We start from the raw sequence: 18,985 nt of genomic DNA on the forward strand, positions 1-18,985 counted from the left end.
CACGGATGTGTTCGAATTTGAGCTGCTTTTGAAAATGCCTTTTTTTTTTTTTTTTTTTTGAAAATGTATTTTGAAGAATCCATAGTCATTCTTAGAGTTTTGCTGCCACTATGTGGCATGGGACATGGCACGGCACAGCACAGCACGGCAGCAGATAAGATGGCAGAGAAGAGGGTGAAACCTCAAAAGTTTCTGTAGCCAGGACCAGGGTTATGACCTTGAAAGTTGCTGGACTGGAATGTCAAAAGCAATGAAGCAGATATGGTCATCCACTAGATAAAGATTCTAATATGCCATGGTTGTCCTATAAGAGGAAGGAACAAGGGGAAGCATGTGAATATATGGCCCTAGTAGCCAGATGAAATTCCTTGTTTTAAACTAGAGAAAATGTAATATGGCCAAATTTTCATGACATTTGCCATGACATAATATCCATTATAACAAATTTGTGGTTCATGACATTTGCCATGACATAATATCCATTATAACAAATTTGTGGATCATGACATTTGCCATGACATAATATCCATTATTAGGCTAAGGATTTCTTGCTATAAATAAAGGAGTTTCTCCTCATTTGTAGACACATCAACAAGACTTGTTTTCAATTCTTGTTTCTTCCTTTCTTCCTTTATTAAGAGTGTTTTGTATGAGAGTTGGTGTTGGGAAGCACTTGTGTGAACCCTTTCTTTGGAGTGATCTTGTGAGGTTATTCGCTTAGGGTATTTGGGATTAATTAGAGTGTTTACTCTAATTTTGTACTCTCTTTTGTACTCTTATTGTTATAGTAAATTGCTCCTCTCCGCTTGTGGACGTAGGTCACTTTGACCGAACCACGTTAAATTTGTGTCTTCTTTATCTACTTTAATTGTCGTTGTTATCAACTTCCATAGTCTTTGTTATTGCCATTATACCGTTGTTTGGCTATATTCCGCACTACCCGGGTTCCCGATCCTAACAAATTGGTATCAGAGCCGGATCTAACCGGGTTAGTTTCAATAGCCAAAATGACTCTAACAAAAACCTATGTTGAGAAATTTGACCGAAGTGCAAACTTCGGAATGTGGCAATTAAAGATGGAAGCTATCCTAATTCAGGATGGCTTAGACTTGGCATTGCAAGGAAAGGAGAAGAAACCGGTTAAAATGACGGACGAGGATTTTGCCATCATAGACAAAAAGGCAAAAGCAGGTATCATTTTAAATCTCTCAAATGAGGTTTTACGTGAAGTTTCTATAGAAACCACAGCTAAAGGCATGTGGGAAAAATTGAAAACCTTATATATGAAGAGGACGGTAGAAAATAGACTTTACCTGAAGCAGAAGCTTTATACAATTCGTATGGGTGAAGGTACCTCTATTCTCTCTCATCTTGACACATTTGATTCCATTCTTATGGATTTGAGTAATATAGATGCTGAAATTAAAGATGAGGATCAAGCCGTGTTACTGCTTTGTTCTCTACCCCATCTTTTAAGCATATAAGAGATACTATGCTTTATGCAAAGGATAATATCTCTTATAAGGATATTAAATCTATCTTAAAATCAAAGGAACAGATAGATAGTGATATTACTGGGGAAGCTAGTGGAACTCAAGTAGAAGTTGGCTTGTTTGTTAGGAGCAAATCCGACTCCATATCCAGATACAATAATTTACAGTGTCGCTATTATCATAAGAAAGGTCACATTATCTCCGAATGCTATAAGCTGAAAAATAAAGAAAAGCATAAGGAAAGAAAAACTGAGCACAAAAATACTGACACCGCCGAAGCTAGTGTAGCAACTGATGAGATTGAGGGAACTATATTTTTAGCAACTGAAACTAGTTTCAGATTAGACAATGAGTGGATTTTAGATTCCGGTTGTTCATATCATATGTGTCCTAGAAGGGACTTATTTTCTACATATGATTCAGTTGCAGGTGGAGTTGTCCAATTGGGTAACAATGTTACTTGTAACGTTATTGGCAAAGGTACAATTCGGGTCAGAATGCACGATGATGTGGTGAGAACTCTCACCGATGTTTAGATATGTTCCTGAGTTGAAGAAAAATCTCATATCTCTAGGCACTTTAGAATCCCTTGGGTGCAAATTCACTGGTGAAGGTGGAGTTCTGAAAATTTTTCAAGGTGCTCGTTTGATCATGAAAGCACACAGATCTGGTTCGTTGTATACTTTATTGGGCTCCACTGTTATAGGCCCTACTATAGTTTCGGTATCAGACAACTTGTCTGATTTTGATGGCATTAAATTTTGACATATGCCCATTGGGGCTTTTGCGGAGAAGGTGGAGCAAATTTACTATATCAGCCAAAATTAGGCCAAGGTGGATATTTGTAATATAGCCAAATTTTTATGACATTTGCCATGACATAATATCCATTATAACAAATTTGTGGTTCATGACATTTGCCATGACATAATATCCATTATAACAAATTTGTGGATCATGACATTTGCCATGACATAATATCTATTATTAGGCTAAGGATTTCTTGCTATAAATAGAGGAGTTTCTCCTCATTTGTAGACACACCAACAAGACTTGTCTTCAATTCTTGTTTCTTCCTTTCTTCCTTTATTAAGAGTGTTTTGTATGAGAGTTGGTGTTGGGAAGTACTTGTGTGAACCCTTTCTTTGGAGTGATCTTGTGAGGTTATTCTCTTAGGGTATTTGGAATTAATTAGAGTGTTTACTCTAATTTTGTACTCTCTTTTGTACTCTTATTGTTATAGTAAATTGCTCCTCTCCGCTTGTGGACGTAGGTCACTTTGACCGAACCACGTTAAATTTGTGTCTTCTTTATCTACTTTAATTGTCGTTGTTATTAACGTCCATTGTCTTTGTTATTGCCATTATACCGTTGTTTGGCTATATTCCGCACTACCCGGGTTCTCGATCCTAACAGAAAACATGCAACCAGATCGAGTATTTGGATCTCTGAAGGTTGAGACAGGAAATTGAGTGAATGAATCTTGAAGAATAAGTTCTGACATTAGAAATAAGTTAACAAGATATGGATGCACATTCAAGTGAACTGAGAGTGAGCTGGCCTTTTGCCGTTCGGATGCCATATGCTTCCTACTTCACTGTCTTACCTTGCTTCGGATATGGACTCCTAGTAAATTATTTTCCATTAGAAGTGAACTAACTCGGCTATGCTGGTCTCATCAGATGCACATCAGATTTGCTGTATTAAGAAATGGTGTACCAAATAGCTGCAAGCATAAACTCTTTTTTTTGGACCTTTTGAGGGTAGAGCTTCAACAGCATGCACTTTTCATCGGTATGAATGAAATTTAAGTGCTTAATGCTTTCATGCATGATATAGGATTCATAAAACAAACCATTCATGTTCTTGTTTGTTTATCTAATTGATTTCCAGTTACTTATCAAGTTATTGGTTTGTTAACACATAATGGAGAAGCTGTAAAAGTTACAAGCAAAACTTAGTCTGCCAAAAAAAAAAAAAAAAAAAACAGAAAACTATTATATGTAATCCTGAGTTTTTGTTTGCTATATTTGAATTACTGTCCATCGTCTTCACTACTGTGACCTAAACTCACTGCCTGTACCTCTTTCACTCTGTCCTCCCCTCTGATTGATTTCTTTTTTCTTAAATGCTGATTAATTTCTCTGTTAAGTTCCTCTTTTAGTGCACCAGAAGATTGCCTGTTCATTCACTACTGCATACACTATTCAATGAATCATTAGAGGCACTCCAAGAAAATGAAACAGAGAAGATATAAATGGGAAGCAGAACAAGAAAAGAAGTAAAATAATTAAAAGGATCGTGAAGTTCTTGAGGGAAGCTTACTTTATTACACTCGAAGCACATCAATCCCTATGTTGCATCCTGTTGATAAAATTATAATTTTTAATGTAATGACTAAAGCTCCTAGTCGAGATGTCATCACTTGGATGATGATAGTGAACTACAGAAACAGGAAAAAAAATTGAAGCGACACCTCGCCTCCAACCATGAGATTGGGGCTTCAAGTCGCCACACACACACATATTTGATGATAGAATACCTTTTTCTTTCCCTCTACACCTTATATCTCTGGCAAAGTTATTCATCATTTATATCTGTATCTATTAGTTCTTTATCATGTTCAGATAAATTTGAGGAATAAAAGTTGAGAAAGGTAAAATTAAGAAATGAAAGAAATGTTTGTAAAGGGTATATACACAACGAAATATAAATATATGGGAGAAGCAAAAGGAAAGAGGAATAGCTAATAAAGGCAACAGCTAGGCTACAGTCAATGAAAGCCAGTAGGCCATTACTCGTCGTCTCTACAAAATTTATCAAAGGATGATTGTTCAACGCAAAGCATATAATATGATATATTATTTCTATCCAAGCCTTTTTGTATAGATCTGTAATAAGTTTGATATTTTACGTTCTGTATTTAGCATTCTGCCTTTGTGGTAAAGTAAAGTTGAGAGCAGTTTTATAAACTTGGCTGTGAGTTGATTTAAATGCACTTTGCCTGGAACCATTCTCTAGACAATGTTGTTTGAGTTTCAAAGTTATTTATGTTATTTTTTTCTTGAAAAAACTAGGGAGAGAATCAGTGGTTGAGGGGGCGGAGGAAATTAAGGCTTATATTTTGTCCTTAATCAGCTCTAAAATATTTCCCAGAATGTGTCTGGCATTTATTTTTTCAAAATTAATATGCTGATTATGCTTCTTGTTTGAACTTGTAATACATAACTCTGACTCATTGATGGATTTAGTGAGCCAAAGTGTGAAAGCATTCACTTTAAACCACCTGTTTCTTCCATCGTCCAGTTGTCAGCAGCAACGGCCCTTGTTTTGCAAACCTCGTTTCTATATTAAGTTCTCCTCTTCCCCGGGCGATCAAAACAATGTTTCATGAAGCGCTCTTAGAGTACTCGCTTAATGCATGTGGCTCTTCCTTAGAAATAAGCAAGAACTTATATTCTAAAGGTTTGAAAGATTTACTCTCTATTTGAGATTGGTTTTATTTATTTTATAGTAAATTCATCTTTTTTTGCTTTGTATCTGCATTGGTATGATGTGCTTGAATCAATTCTTTCCCTTTCTTGTTAGTTCTTCATAACTATTGAGTGTCTTTTTTGTAGTTGATTGTTTCCATTGAAATACCCATGTTTTTTGTAAGTTAAGCATAGTAGGAAAGTCTTATGTACTGTGGGTTGTATGTCAACTAGCCTCAGTACTCCTCTTTTCTAGTTGCAGATTTAGTAAAATCCAGAATCCACTGTTTTGCATCTTTTTGTATGCATGAACTTAATCCTGAGAACTTGTCTGTCCATTATCTGAGGAATGAGCAAAATTGTATATGATCTGAAATTTTATTTTGATTTACTTTATTAATGGATAGTGATGATTCAGATAGCCGGCCCCAACTTACTTGGGGTTGAGGTGTAGTTGTTTACTTTCTTTATGTTGCTGCTATACTAATGTGAAACATAAATTCATCACATTGCTTTTTTTTATGGCTCCGGATTAGAAAGTGGGCAGCTAGAGTTGTTCAGGTCAATGCAAGTCAATCACCAACTAACTGATCACCCTAACCAGGGTCTTGTGGTTCTTGTGCAGCATCCTCCAGAAGTGATGTCCTTTGGTGTAAGCAACATGGAAGACATTGACCAAGAAATGCAGTTGCTTGATGCTATCAAACTCAATAGCATCGAGATGCCTGAAACGTATCATGAGGGTTTGAATGATGTAACAGAAGTCTCTGGACATACTGAGGAGAAGCAGCCATTATATCATCGTATGAAATGGACAGATGAGATGGTTAAGCTTTTGATTACTTCTGTTTCTTACATCGGAGAAGAAGTGTTGTCCAATGGGGTTTTCATCAAGAAGGGTAAATGGAGGGCCATTTCCTGTGTTATGGCTGAAAGAGGTCATCAAGTCTCTCCTCAGCAATGTGAGGATAAGTTTAATGATATGAACAAAAAGTTCAAGAGACTGAATGATGTACTTGGGAGAGGCACTGCATGTCATGTCGTGGAGAACCCAGCACTTCTAGAAATGATGGACCTATCTGATGATTTGAAAGAAGAAATGAAGAAGCTTTTAGGTAGCAAACAGTTGTTCTACCAAGAAATGTGCTCATACAACAATCAGAATAGATTATTCCTTCCCCATGATCAGGAAGTTCAGCAATCTGTGCTGTTGGCTGTAAAGGGTAGAGACAAGTGTGAAACCGAAAACGTGTTGCAGGATTTGCCTTTGAAGAGGAAGACAGGTGGAGAAGAAAGAGTTTCAAATATGACTTGTGCATCTCTGAATTGTACCAGTACAGCATATCCTAATTTGGTGCAGGATATGCCTGCGAAGAGGAAAGTAGGAGGAGAAGAAAGAGAACTGAATATGGCCCATTCATCTCTGAATGGTACCACTACATTAGATCCAAATGTGCTTCATCCTTATAACAATGAGATTCACGCTTCTATGAACAATGAGGAGAGAGAAATACAGGACGAGCATAGTCTCCCTCGCTTACTACTGTTGAAAGAACAAAATTCAGGCTCAAATTCTGGAATTGGAGAAGAAGAGGTTCAAGCACGAGATTCTGCAGTAAAGAAAACAAGGAGCTACAAAAGATGATGCTTGGATAATGAGGTTATCAAGCTTGAGAATCAGCAGTTGGTGCTTGAACTCAAGCGCAGTGGAATGCACCCTTTTGACTGAATCATGTATCAGTGTTGCAGTATATGTGGTCTGTACTACTCGTTCTTAAATTTCAATGTAGGAAGTACGAACTTCTAATCTCTTCTTGTTCAGCCTTATGACAAGAGCATAACCTTGTTGGCACTTATTTGGACTACTTTATTTATAATGTGTTTTGTAATATGGCCATTGATTTGGCTTCTTCTCAAGTGTGGGCCAAATATCATGACATAATATTCACTATAACAAAATTTGTGGATCGTGATATTTACCATGACATAATATCCACTATTAGGCCAAGGATATCTTGCTATAAATAGAGGAGTTTCTCCTCATTTGCATACTAATTCAAGAGCTTTTCACTCTTGTCTTTCTTTCTCCTCCTTTATTTCATTATAGAATATTTTGTAAGAGAATGAGTGTTGGGAAACACTTGTGTGAACCCTTTCTTTGGAGTGATCTTGCAGGTTATTCTCTTGGGTTATTTGGGACTAATTAGAGTATTTACTCTAATTTTGTACTCTCTTTTGTACTCTTGTTGGTATAATGAAATTGCTCCTATCCGCTTGTGGACGTAGGTCACCTTGACCGAACCACGTTAAATTTGTATCTTCTTTATCTTCTTTAATTGTCGTTATTATCAACTTGCATTGTCTTTGTTATTGTCATTATAACATTGTTTGGCTAAATTTCGCACTACTAGGTTTACCGATCCTAATATGTTTGATAACTTTCACTTTATTTCTTGCTTTTACCTATATAAATGCTTTAATTGGCAACTCCTTACCCCCTGCGAAGTTGTAAAAGGCTGGTTGAATTAGCACAGCCATTATCACGATGCACCTATGTTGTACCTAGCTTAATCTCAATTATAGCCATGTTGCAATATTACCTTTGGTATACTTGCCAAAAGAAAAGAAAAAAATTGCCTTCGGTTCCTATAACTTTGACTGGTGCTAGCATCTAAACTAGTGGTTGTTCTTCTGATGTGGTTAATTTTTAAAATCTTACAACATGGTGCTTATTCATTCTTGTATGTTGTGTGATGCTTGCTTGGAACTATGCATTTCTGTCCTAAAACATTACTGGTCATGATGTAGCTAGAGCTGGCCAGAACTCTATGACCTTTATCATTGTAACCAAATCTTTTCTTAAATTTGCTCACTAGAAATTGAAAATGCAGTGTAATATGGCCATTATTTTGGCTAATGGAGTCCATATCACATGAGTATAAGCATTTTTGCAAAGTGTAAACTTTGTTGGCAATATTCTTTGGGACCCAAAAATATTGCATTGTGTGTTGGACATCATTTGCACAAGTTGTATCTCTTTTTTTACACCTAAGAGGCCAAGACTTTTTTGCTTATAAAAGGGAAGGCCATTAGTTCATTTTAGACACACCAACAGACTTGTCTTCAATTCTTGTTTCTTCCTTTCTTCCTTTATTAAGAGTGTTTTGTATGAGAGTTAGTGTTGGGAATCACTTGTGTGAACCCGTTCTTTGCAGTAATCTTGTGAGGTTATTCTCTTAGGGTATTTGGGATTAATTAGAGTGTTTACTCTAATTTTGTACTCTCTTTTGTACTCTTATTGTTATAGTAAATTGCTCCTCTCCGCTTGTGGACGTAGGTCACTTTGACCGAACCACGTTAAATTTGTGTCTTCTTTATCTACTTTAATTGTCGTTGTTATCAACTTTCATTGTCTTTGTTATTGTCATTATACCGTTGTATGGCTAAATTTCGCACTACCCGAGTTCCCGATCCTAACAAATTGGTATCAGAGCCGAATCTAACCCGGTTAGTTTCAATAGCCAAAATGACTCTAACAAAGACCTATGTTGAGAAATTTGACCGAAGTACAAATTTCGGAATATAGCAATGAAAGATGGAAGCTATCCTAATTCAGGATGGCTTAGACTTGGCGTTGCAAGGAAAGGAGAAGAAGTCGGATAAAATGACGGATGAGGAGTTTGTCGTCTTAGACAAAATGGCAAAAGCAGGTATCATTTTAAATCTCTCAAATGAGATTTTACGTGAAGTTTTATACAATTCGTATGGGTGAAGGTACCTCTATTCTCTCTCATCTTGACATCTTTGATTCCATTCTTATGGATTTGAGTAATATAGATACTGAAATTAAAGATGAGGATCAAGCCGTGTTACTGCTTTGTTCTCTACCCCCATCTTTTAAGCATATAAGAGATACTATGCTTTATGCAAAGGATAATATCTCTTATAAGGATATTAAATCTATCTTAAAATCAAAAGAACAAATAGATAGTGACATTACTGGGGAAGCTAGTGGAACTCAAGTGGAAGTTGGCTTATTTGTTAGGGGAAAATCCAACTTCATATCCAGATACAATAATTTAAAATGTCGTTATTGTCATAAAAAAGGTCACATTATCTCTGAATGCTATAAACTGAAAAATAAAGAAAATCATAAAGAAAGAAAAAATGAGCACAAAAATACTGACACCGCCGAAGCTAGTGTAGCAACTGATGAGATTGAGGGAACTATATTTTTAGCAACTGAAACTAGTTTCAGATTAGACAATGAGTGGATTTTAGATTCCGGTTGTTCATATCATATGTGTCCTAGCAGGGACTTGTTTTCTACATATGATTCAGTTGGAGGTGGAGTTGTTCAACTGGTAATAATGTTATTTGTAACGTTATTGGCAAAGGTACAATTCAGGTCAGAATGCATGATGATGTGGTGAGAACTCTCACCGATGTTAGATATGTTCCTAAGTTGAAGAAAAATCTCATATCTTTGGGCACTTTAGAATCCCTTGGGTGCAAATTCACTAGTGAAGTTGGAGTTTTAAAAGTTTTTCAAGATGCTCTTGTGATCATGAAAGCACACAGATCTGGTTCGTTGTATACTTTATTGGGCTCCATTATTATAGGCCCTACTACAGTTTCGGTATCAGATAACTTGTCTGATTTTGATGGCATTAAATTTTAACATATGCCCATTGGGGATTTTGCGGAGAAGGTGGAGAAAATTTACTATATCATCCAAAATTAGGTCAAGGTGGAGATTTGTAATATGGCCATTATTTTGGCTAATGGAGTCCATATCACATGAGTATAAGCATTTTTGCAAAGTGTAAACTTTGTTGACAATATTTTTTGGGACCCAAAAATATTGCATTGTGTGTTGGACATCATTTGCACAAGTTGTATCTCTTTTTTTTACACCTAAGAGGCCAAGACTTTTTTGCTTATAAAAGGGAAGGCCATTAGTTCATTTTAGACACACCAACAGACTTGTCTTCAATTCTTGTTTCTTCCTTTCTTCCTTTATTAAGAGTGTTTTGTATGAGAGTTAGTGTTGGGAAGCACTTGTGTGAACCCGTTCTTTGCAGTAATCTTGTGAGGTTATTCTCTTAGGGTATTTGGGATTAATTGGAGTGTTTACTCTAATTTTGTACTCTCTTTTATACTCTTATTGTTATAGTAAATTGCTCCTCTCCGCTTGTGGACGTAGGTCACTTTGACCGAACCACGTTAAATTTGTGTCTTCTTTATCTACTTTAATTGTCGTTGTTATCAACTTCCATTGTCTTTGTTATTGTCATTATACCGTTGTATGGCTAAATTTCGCACTACCCGAGTTCCCGATCCTAACATGCAGGGTGTGTGAATATTGATAACAACAACAACAAACTCAGTAAAATCTCACATGTGAGGTGTGGGGAAGATAGTGTGTACGCAATCTTACCCACCTTAAGAAAGCAGAGAGGTTGTAACAATATCAAAAGAATTTAAAAGAAAGATCAAGAGAAATATAATAACATGAAATAGCCAAGTAAACTATAGATACTTCAAAAACAATATATATATATATATATATATATATATATATATATATATATATATATATATATATATATATCCACCATTAGAACCCATGCAAGTCCCTATATGTTCCAATCAAATATATTTTGCTACACAATTTTTCCTTGACCCTCAAGTAACCAACAAAAAAGCATATGCATTTATCATTTAATTTGAAGCTCTCTTGAGACCATGTCTTGGATTAAACTCTATGTTGATTTCTTTTCAGCCTCTTCTGCAGCAGCTGGTTGTTGAGCATCAGTGTCTTTGTTGGCATCTGATGCTGGAAGTTCCTCCACCTTTGCTTCTTCTGGTTTTTTCTCTGTGGTTTCCGAGCTTTTCTCATCTTTAACTGACTCCTTTTCTACTTCGGTCTGTGCCATTCATTTTCAAAGTATTTTCAAAACCGTATACTCCAAACTATGAAATATTATAAGCTACTGTACATTCTATACATCCTCTTGTGTTGTAGTCCTTTCGGATTCAGAGATCAGTTACGTTCAAGAAAGTTTTATGTTTTTTTTATGTATCAGTATTTGGTAAGATGGAAGTTATTTTTCGACCCCACGGTATAATCTCACGAGTGGAGTCTAGGAAAGATAGTATGTACGTACAGTCCTGCCTTTACCTTGTAAAGGCAGAAAGGTTGTTTCCGATATTAAATAAAAATTATTTTTCATTTGAAAATATTTTTTTGTGTTTGATTGTTGAATGAAAAATATTTCTTAAAAAAATATTTAAACATTAATAATCAGCTATCAGAGTGTTGAGGAAATTTATTAGTACTAAAAATTAATAATGATATCTAACTGATAGTTGAAGAAAGTAATATAAAGCTACACATTACATATATAATTATTAAAAAATTGACTTCGTCATATCTTTTTGTTAAAAAGAAAATGACTTCTATCATACTAAATACATAACCATTACCTTAAAAATAGGGTTATATTCAAAAATCATTATCATAAAAAAGAAAAATAATGATATACCTCATCAAGCAACGACCCAAGAGAATTGGATTTGTTAATATCCCCGGCCACCTTCTCATCCTCCTTTGGCTTAGCAACATCACCATCTTCCACCTTCTTTTCTTCATCTTCTCCGTTCACCTCCTTGTCAACGGTTGTCACCTCCGGGCTGCCGGCGGCGGCGGCGGTGGTTTCCTCCTCCTTTGGTTGCTCCGGTAGAGGGGCTGCCTTGGCCTCAGCCTTCAAGTCCTTCGGTGCACTAGCACAAGCTCCCATATTTTTGTTTTTTTTTCTCTTTTTTGGAGTTGAAAGGAACTCTTTATGTTCCTCTCACAAACTCAAATATAATGACTGCAATTGATGGATATTTTCTTGCTCCGAATACGAATACTATATATGGGAAATGAAATTTGTATTTGAGGTAATTCCGCTTTTCTATCTCAGCCAAAGAAAGTTTTAAGGAAAGTAGTAATGTTAATTTATGGAATGTTATCAATCACAATCACAAAAAAGGGCTCTCATTTCCGTGTTTGGACCTCTTTTTTGGTTACTGAGAATAGGAAAATGCGTGTATATATAACAAAAAACGAGAATTAAAGAGTGGTGTAGATTGTACAGTAAATACCGTCTTTCATATAGCAATAAGAATGTTGTACATTAATGTTCTCTGAATAACCTGTATAATAAAGATTCTTTTTTGACAATTTGCCGTTAATTATCGTCACCGGTTTACAAAATGAAAATAGACTTGCAAGAAGTTGGCATTTATAAATGAAGACAAACAATATCTTTAAATATACCATTAGGCAGAGAGACAAATCCTTTTCCCTAACAAGCATAAAAAAGTGTACGAATTAGAAAAAAATCAAATATGCGAAGATCATAAAAAAATTTATAACCTGCTCCATGATGATACTGAAATAATAGTATAAATAAAAGGAAGAAAGAAAATAGAATAGGTATATGGTATTATATACTAAGTAGTTCCTTGTACACGTGATAATACTGAAAATATGAAATGGCCAGATCAATCAATTTCGATACATACTAAATTGTGGCTCTTTGTCCTCATGCTTCAAGCTGCCCAAATTCAAAAGCGCTTTATACTTGTTCATACAATTTAAATATATAACATACCGGTTCCGAGACAATAGAAGTTTCGTCCAGGATCACGTTGTTATTGCTCTGTATTGCTGTAATAAACAATTAAACTTTCTGAAATATATAAACAAAACAAAAAGTTAGTAATACTTGTTTACGAAATAAATTCTGGAAAAACAATATAGGAATAAATCGAGCCCACTGAATACACAGTGTGTCCTTAAGAAAATTATTCCCCTCAAGTACCTGAGGTGCTGAAATATATCCTCCCAGGATAGAACGATTTAACTCATCGGAGTGTTGATACCAAAACGCCGGTGAACAGCGAGCTACTCGAAGGTTGTAAAACACACTGAATTTTTATGCAGAAGAAGAAGAAGAAGCTCAGAAAATTTCGTAAGGAAAGATTCTGGGATTCAAACTCTATTTATAGAGTTGCTGGCATTATTTCTAAAAAGGTTTGCAACCTTTCAGAAACAACCATGGCTGTTGGAACAGGGTTGTTTGAAATATTGCGGGAAAATGGATTTAAAATAATCCGGGAAAGAAAATGGGCCTGATCGGACCGGGTCGCGGGTCATGAGTTATTCCGGATTGAATTTTTCGTTAATTATTTAATAAATTAATTAAATAATTGAAAGGAATTTTGTCTAAAAAGATTAATCAATCAATCGATCTTTGACCAAATCCGAAGCCGAAGCCGAGCCGAGCGAGCGACGACGGCGCGAGGCTTGCCTTCTTCTTAACTCTTTAAGAGCTAGAAGAAGAGCAATTATATATATACCCATCAAAAGCCTTTTCTTCCTCCAATATGGGACAATGTCCCTTTGCCAAGGAGGGAAACTCAAATATTTTATTTTCCCTCCATTTCTCATTCACCCTCGTTAAGCTAAACAAGCTTAAAATCCCAACAATCCCCCACATGAATGGGGAATGGATAAAAAATAAAGGAATGCACTGACGCGTGTGTGTTTTACATGCAAGAATTAATTGCATCTGGATAAGTAGGTTTCCCTTTGAACTTTCCGTAGTGAGCTTATATCGGATATACTCAGTCAATCGGTAGATTTGATATCTTTGAACCGTCGAGCTTTGTTGTATACCTAGACAACATAAGTCACACAATCAATCCTTAACCATCTATGGTTCTCACGGTTGTGTTCGTTTCAGTCATGAACACGGCCTGGTTTCATGAGTGCTTAGAGAATGGGCCTTTACTTTCATTCCCCTTGAAGCGGCTTACACTTCACACTCATACAGGTGATTTCTAAACGTGTAATCATATAGACACACTATCTGGTCATATCCTGCCAGACTTAGTAAATCATTAAAAAACCTTTAAGCTTTGTTGACTCATCAAAAAGCCTTAATGCTTTACCTCGATTTCTGAACATTATCTTCATCACGAGAATGGGTTGAGTTATTTGAAAATGTTGAACCGTCATTCATAACTTTGTTTGATCTCTTTGAACCTAGCTCGTGGGATCTCCAATCTGCTAGGTAGAGTTACCGCCATGATGACTTGTCCTGGACCTTAACCCCATTTCCTTTGATGATCATTCAACTGCCTCTCTAGATATGCCTTTTGTAAGTGGATCCGACACGTTATCTCTTGACTTTACGTAGTCAATTGTGATAATACTACTAGAGAGTAGTTGTCTAACGGTATTGTGTCTCTATCGTATATGACGAGATTTTTCGTTATACATAACGCTCCCTGCCCTGCCTATTGCCGCTTGACTATCACAATGTATACAAATAGGTGCCAAAGGTTTGGGCCAAAATGGAATATCTTCCAAAAAATTCCGGAGCTATTCAGCTTCTTCACTGGCCTTATCTAAAGCTATGAATTCAGATTCCATTGTAGAACGGGCGATGCATGTTTGTTTAGATGATTTCCAAGACACTGCTCCACCCCCAATTGTGAAAATATATCCACTCGTGGATTTAACTTCAGATGATCCAGTGATCTAATTTGCATCACTATATCCCTCGATCACGGAGGGATATTTGTTATAATGCAAAGCATAATTTTGGGTATGTTTGAGATACCCCAATACTCATTTCATTGCCATCCAATGTATATGATTGGGATTACTTATAAACCGACTCAGTTTACTAATAGCACATGCTATATCTGGTCGCGTACAATTCATGATATACATCAAACTTTCCAATACTCTTGCATAGTACAGTTGTGAGTCACTTTTACCTTCATTCTTTTGAAGTGCATAACTCACGTCAATTGGAGTCTTGGCAATTTTGAAATCCAAATACTTGAACTTGTCAAGTACCTTTTCAATGTAGTGAGACTGTGATAATGCTAGACCTTGTGGAGTCTTGTGAATTCTGATTCCTAAGATCACATCATCAACTCCTAAGTCTTTCATATCGAATTTACTAGCCAACATGCGCTTAGTAGCATTTATATCTACCATATTTTTGCTCATTATCAACATGTCATCAACATATAAATAAACAATGACTTCATGACCTGGAGTGTTTTTAATGTAAACACATTTGTCGCACTCGTTGATTTTAAACCCACTTGCCAATATTGTTTGGCCAAATTTGGCATGCCATTATTTGGGTGCTTGTTTAAGTCCATAAAGCGACTTAACAAGTTTGCACACTTTCTTTTCTTTATTAGGAACCGCAAAACCCTCAGGTTGTTCCATGTAAATCTCTTCCTCTAATTCTCCATTTAAAAAATTTATTTTAACATCCATTTGATGGATTTCAAGACCATACACGGCCGTTAGTGCCACTAACACCCTAATAGATGTTATCCTCGTTACTGGCGAGTAAGTGTCAAAGTAATCAAGGCCTTCCTTTTGTCTATAACCTTTGACAACAAGTCTTGCCTTATATTTGTCAATAGTGCCATTAGCTTTCACTTTCCATTTAAAGATCCATTTCGAACCTAAAGGCTTATTTCCCGGAGGAAGATCTACCAATTCCCATGTATGGTTATCCAAAATTGATTGAATCTCACTATTGACTGCCTCTTTCCAAAATGCTGAATCAGAAGATGACATAGCTGTTTTAAAAGTTTGAGGCTCATTTTCAAGCAAGAATGTCACAAAATCTGGTCCAAAGGAAGTAGATGTTCTTTGATGTTTGCTACGCCTTGGATCTTCTATACTTGGAGTATTTTCCTTTGGTTCTTTCCGAGGTCGTTTAGGTCTTTTACTTAATGACTCACATTCAGTTTTATACGGATAGATGCTTTCAAAGAATTCAGCATTATCTGATTCCATTACCGTATTAACGTAAATTTCGGGATTATCGGATTTATGAACCAAAAACCGACATGCTTTACTGTTTGTAGCATATCCAATAAAAATGCAATCAACAGTTTTTGGTCCGATTTTAACCCTTTTAGGTAAAGGAACTTGTATCTTTGCTAGACACCCCCACACTTTAAAATATTTCAAGTTGGATTTTCTTCCTTTCTATTTTTCATATGGAATAGATTGTGTTTTGCTGTGGGGTACTCTGTTAAGTATTCGGTTAGCTGTAAGGATAGCTTCGCCCCACAAACTCTGTGGTAATCCGGAACTTATTAATAAAGAATTCATCATTTCCTTTAATGTCCGGTTTTTCCTTTTCGCAATTCCATTGGATTAAGGTGTGTAAGGTGCAGTAGTTTGATGGATAATTCCATATTCCGAACATATTTCTGGAAACGGAAATTCATATTCTCCACCCCTATCACTTCTAATCATTTTGATCTTTTTATTCAATTGATTCTCCACTTCATTCTTGTATTGCTTAAATGCTTTAATTGCTTCATCCTTACTATTAAGCAAATAAACATAACAATATCGAGTGCAGTCGTCAATAAAAGTAATAAAATACTTTTTCCTACCTCGAGATGGTGTCGACTTCATATCACAAATGTCAGTATGAATTAAGTCTAAAGGATTTGAATTCCTTTCAATAGACTTATAAGGATGTTTTACAAACTTAGACTCAACACATATTTGACATTTTGATTTATTACACTCGAATTTAGGCAATACTTCTAAATTAATTAACTTCCGCAAGGTTTTGTAATTGACATGTCCTAAACGAATATGCCATAAATTATTTGACTCCAATAAATAAGAAGAAGCTGAAATTTTATTTATACTGTCAACAACCATTACATTTAGTTTGGAGAGGCCCTCTGTGAGGTAGCCCTTTCCAACATACATTTCATTCTTGCTTACAACAACTTTATCAGAAACAAATACACATTTGAATTCATTCTTAACAAGCAAAGAAATAGAAACTAAATTCTTCCTAATATTAGGAACATGAAGAATGTTGTTGAGCGTTAACACCTTGCCGGAAGTTATCTTCAGGAATATCTTTCCATAACCTTCAATCTTGGCTGTTGCAGTATTTTCCATGGAAAGATCTTCTTTGGGACCAGCAGTAGAGTAAGACGCAAATGCTTCCTTGACAGCACAAACATGTCGAGTGGCTCCAGAGTCAATCCATCACTCATTCGGATTTTCAACTAGGTTGCATTCCGAAAGTATTGCACACAAATCATCAATGTCATCATTCTTCAACACTATGTTGGCTTGTCCCTTCTTCTTATACTTTTTCGGGAGACGACAATCAGGGGCTTTGTGACCGGTTTTTCCACAATTGTAGCAGCTGCCCTTGAATTTCTTTTTGTTCTGCTCCTTAGTCTGTCCAGAAGACCTCTTTCTCTTCTTACTTTTTGGAGCAGTCTCCTCAACGATATTAGCTCCCATGATCGTTGAATTTCCACGAGACTTCTTCTCGGCTGTTTTGTTGTCTTCCTCAATCTTGAAACGAATCACAAGATCTTCCAACTTCATTTCTTTGCGCTTGTGCTTAAGATAGTTCTTGGAATCTCTCCACGAAGGAGGCAATTTTTCAATCATTGCAGCCACTTGAAATGCTTCATTCACGACCATACCTTCAACAATAAGGTCATGAAAAATAAGTTGAAGCTCCTGAACTTGGGTTCCAACAATTTTGTTGTCTATCATTTTATAGTCTAGAAACTTGGCAACCACGAACTTCTTCAAGCATGCATCTTCAGTCTTGTACTTCTTCTCAAGTGCGTCCCATAATTATTTTGAAGTATTCATCGCACTGTACACATTGTACAAGTCATCCTCTAAAGCGCTTAAGATATAGCCTTTGCAAAGAAAATCTGCTTGCTTCCATGCCTTAACAATCATGAATTTCTCGTTGTCCGGCATGTCCGCAACAGGCACTGGAGGTTCTTCACTAGTGAATTTCTGCATACCAAGTGTGGTAAGCCAGAAGAACACCCTTTGATGCCATCCTTTGAAGTTGGCTCCGAAAAATTTTCACGGTTTCTCTGCCGGTGGAATAACAGTCCGGCTTGACGAGGCTATCGTCGTTGCCGCAACAGTCGCAGAAGAATTTCCGTTATCAATTGCCATTTTCTCACTGTAAACAACAGAAGAATTCAATTAATGGCAAAACTAGAACAGTAAACAATATTGTTATTAACAAAAAAAACAGTATGTATAAGAAATAAAACCGAAGTTTTTTATATACTGTTTCACAGAAAACGATGAAGTTTTTATGTTTTTCAAATCGTTTTCTGAATTTCAATACTCTGATGAAGTTTTTATATCTTCAAATCAGAATAGTAAAATTCAGAAGGAGTAGAAAATCACACACGTTTTAATCTCCACAAACAAAAATACAGAATAAAATAATTTCCTTAAGATTGTTATTGTTTTGTATTGCTGTAATAAACAATTAAACTTTCTGAAATATATAAACAAAACAGAAAGTTAGTAATACTTGTTTACGAAATAAATTCTGGAAAAACAGTATAGGAATAAATCGAGCCCACTGAATACACAGTGTGTCCTTAAGAAAATTATTCCCCTCAAGTACCCGATGTGCTGGAATATATCCTCCCAGGATATAACGATTTAACTCATCGGAGTGTTGGTACCAAAACGCCGGTGAACAGCGAGCCACTCGAAGGCTTTAAAACACACTAATTTTTTGTGCAGAAGAAGAAGAAGAAGCAGCTCTGAAAATTTCGTAAGGAAAGATTCTGGGATTCAAACTCTATTTATAGAGTTGCTGGCATTATTTCTGAAAAGGTTTGCAACCTTTCAGAAACACCCATGACTGTAGGAACATGGTTGTTTGAAATATTGCGAAAAAATAGATTTAAAATAATTCGGAAAAGAAAATGGGCCTGACCGGACCGGGTCGCGGGTCATGGGTTATTCCGAATTGAATTTTTCGTTAATTATTTAATTAATTAATTAATTAATTGAAAGGAATTTTGTCCAAAAAGATTAATCAATCAATCTTTGACCAAAATGGGACGACGACGACGGCGCGAGGCTTGCCTTCTTCTTAACTCTTTAAG

At 36.0% G+C, this 18,985-nt stretch overlaps 2 protein-coding genes across 2 annotated transcripts; one reads left to right on the forward strand and one right to left on the reverse strand.

Moving 5' to 3' along the window:
* Positions 1-3,135: 3,135 nt before the first annotated feature.
* LOC104121570 (uncharacterized) lies at positions 3,136-6,841 on the forward strand. Its single transcript, XM_018766700.3, has 2 exons — positions 3,136-3,287; positions 5,592-6,841. Exons 1-2 carry the CDS (start codon positions 3,273-3,275, stop codon positions 6,609-6,611), a joined length of 1,035 nt encoding a protein of 344 aa, XP_018622216.1. The 5' UTR covers positions 3,136-3,272; the 3' UTR covers positions 6,612-6,841.
* Positions 6,842-10,585: 3,744 nt separating this feature from the next.
* Positions 10,586-11,870, reverse strand: LOC104096667 (H/ACA ribonucleoprotein complex subunit 4-like). The gene is made up of 2 exons (XM_009603075.4): positions 11,515-11,870; positions 10,586-10,896 (listed from the first exon to the last, which is right to left on the reverse strand). The coding sequence occupies exons 1-2, from the start codon at positions 11,767-11,769 to the stop codon at positions 10,732-10,734; spliced, it is 420 nt and encodes a 139-aa protein (XP_009601370.1). The 5' UTR covers positions 11,770-11,870; the 3' UTR covers positions 10,586-10,731.
* Positions 11,871-18,985: the final 7,115 nt, after the last annotated feature.

The sequence above is a fragment of the Nicotiana tomentosiformis genome, chromosome 1 (assembly GCF_000390325.3).
Source record: "Nicotiana tomentosiformis chromosome 1, ASM39032v3, whole genome shotgun sequence".
In the NCBI taxonomy this organism is placed as follows: Eukaryota; Viridiplantae; Streptophyta; class Magnoliopsida; order Solanales; family Solanaceae; genus Nicotiana; species Nicotiana tomentosiformis.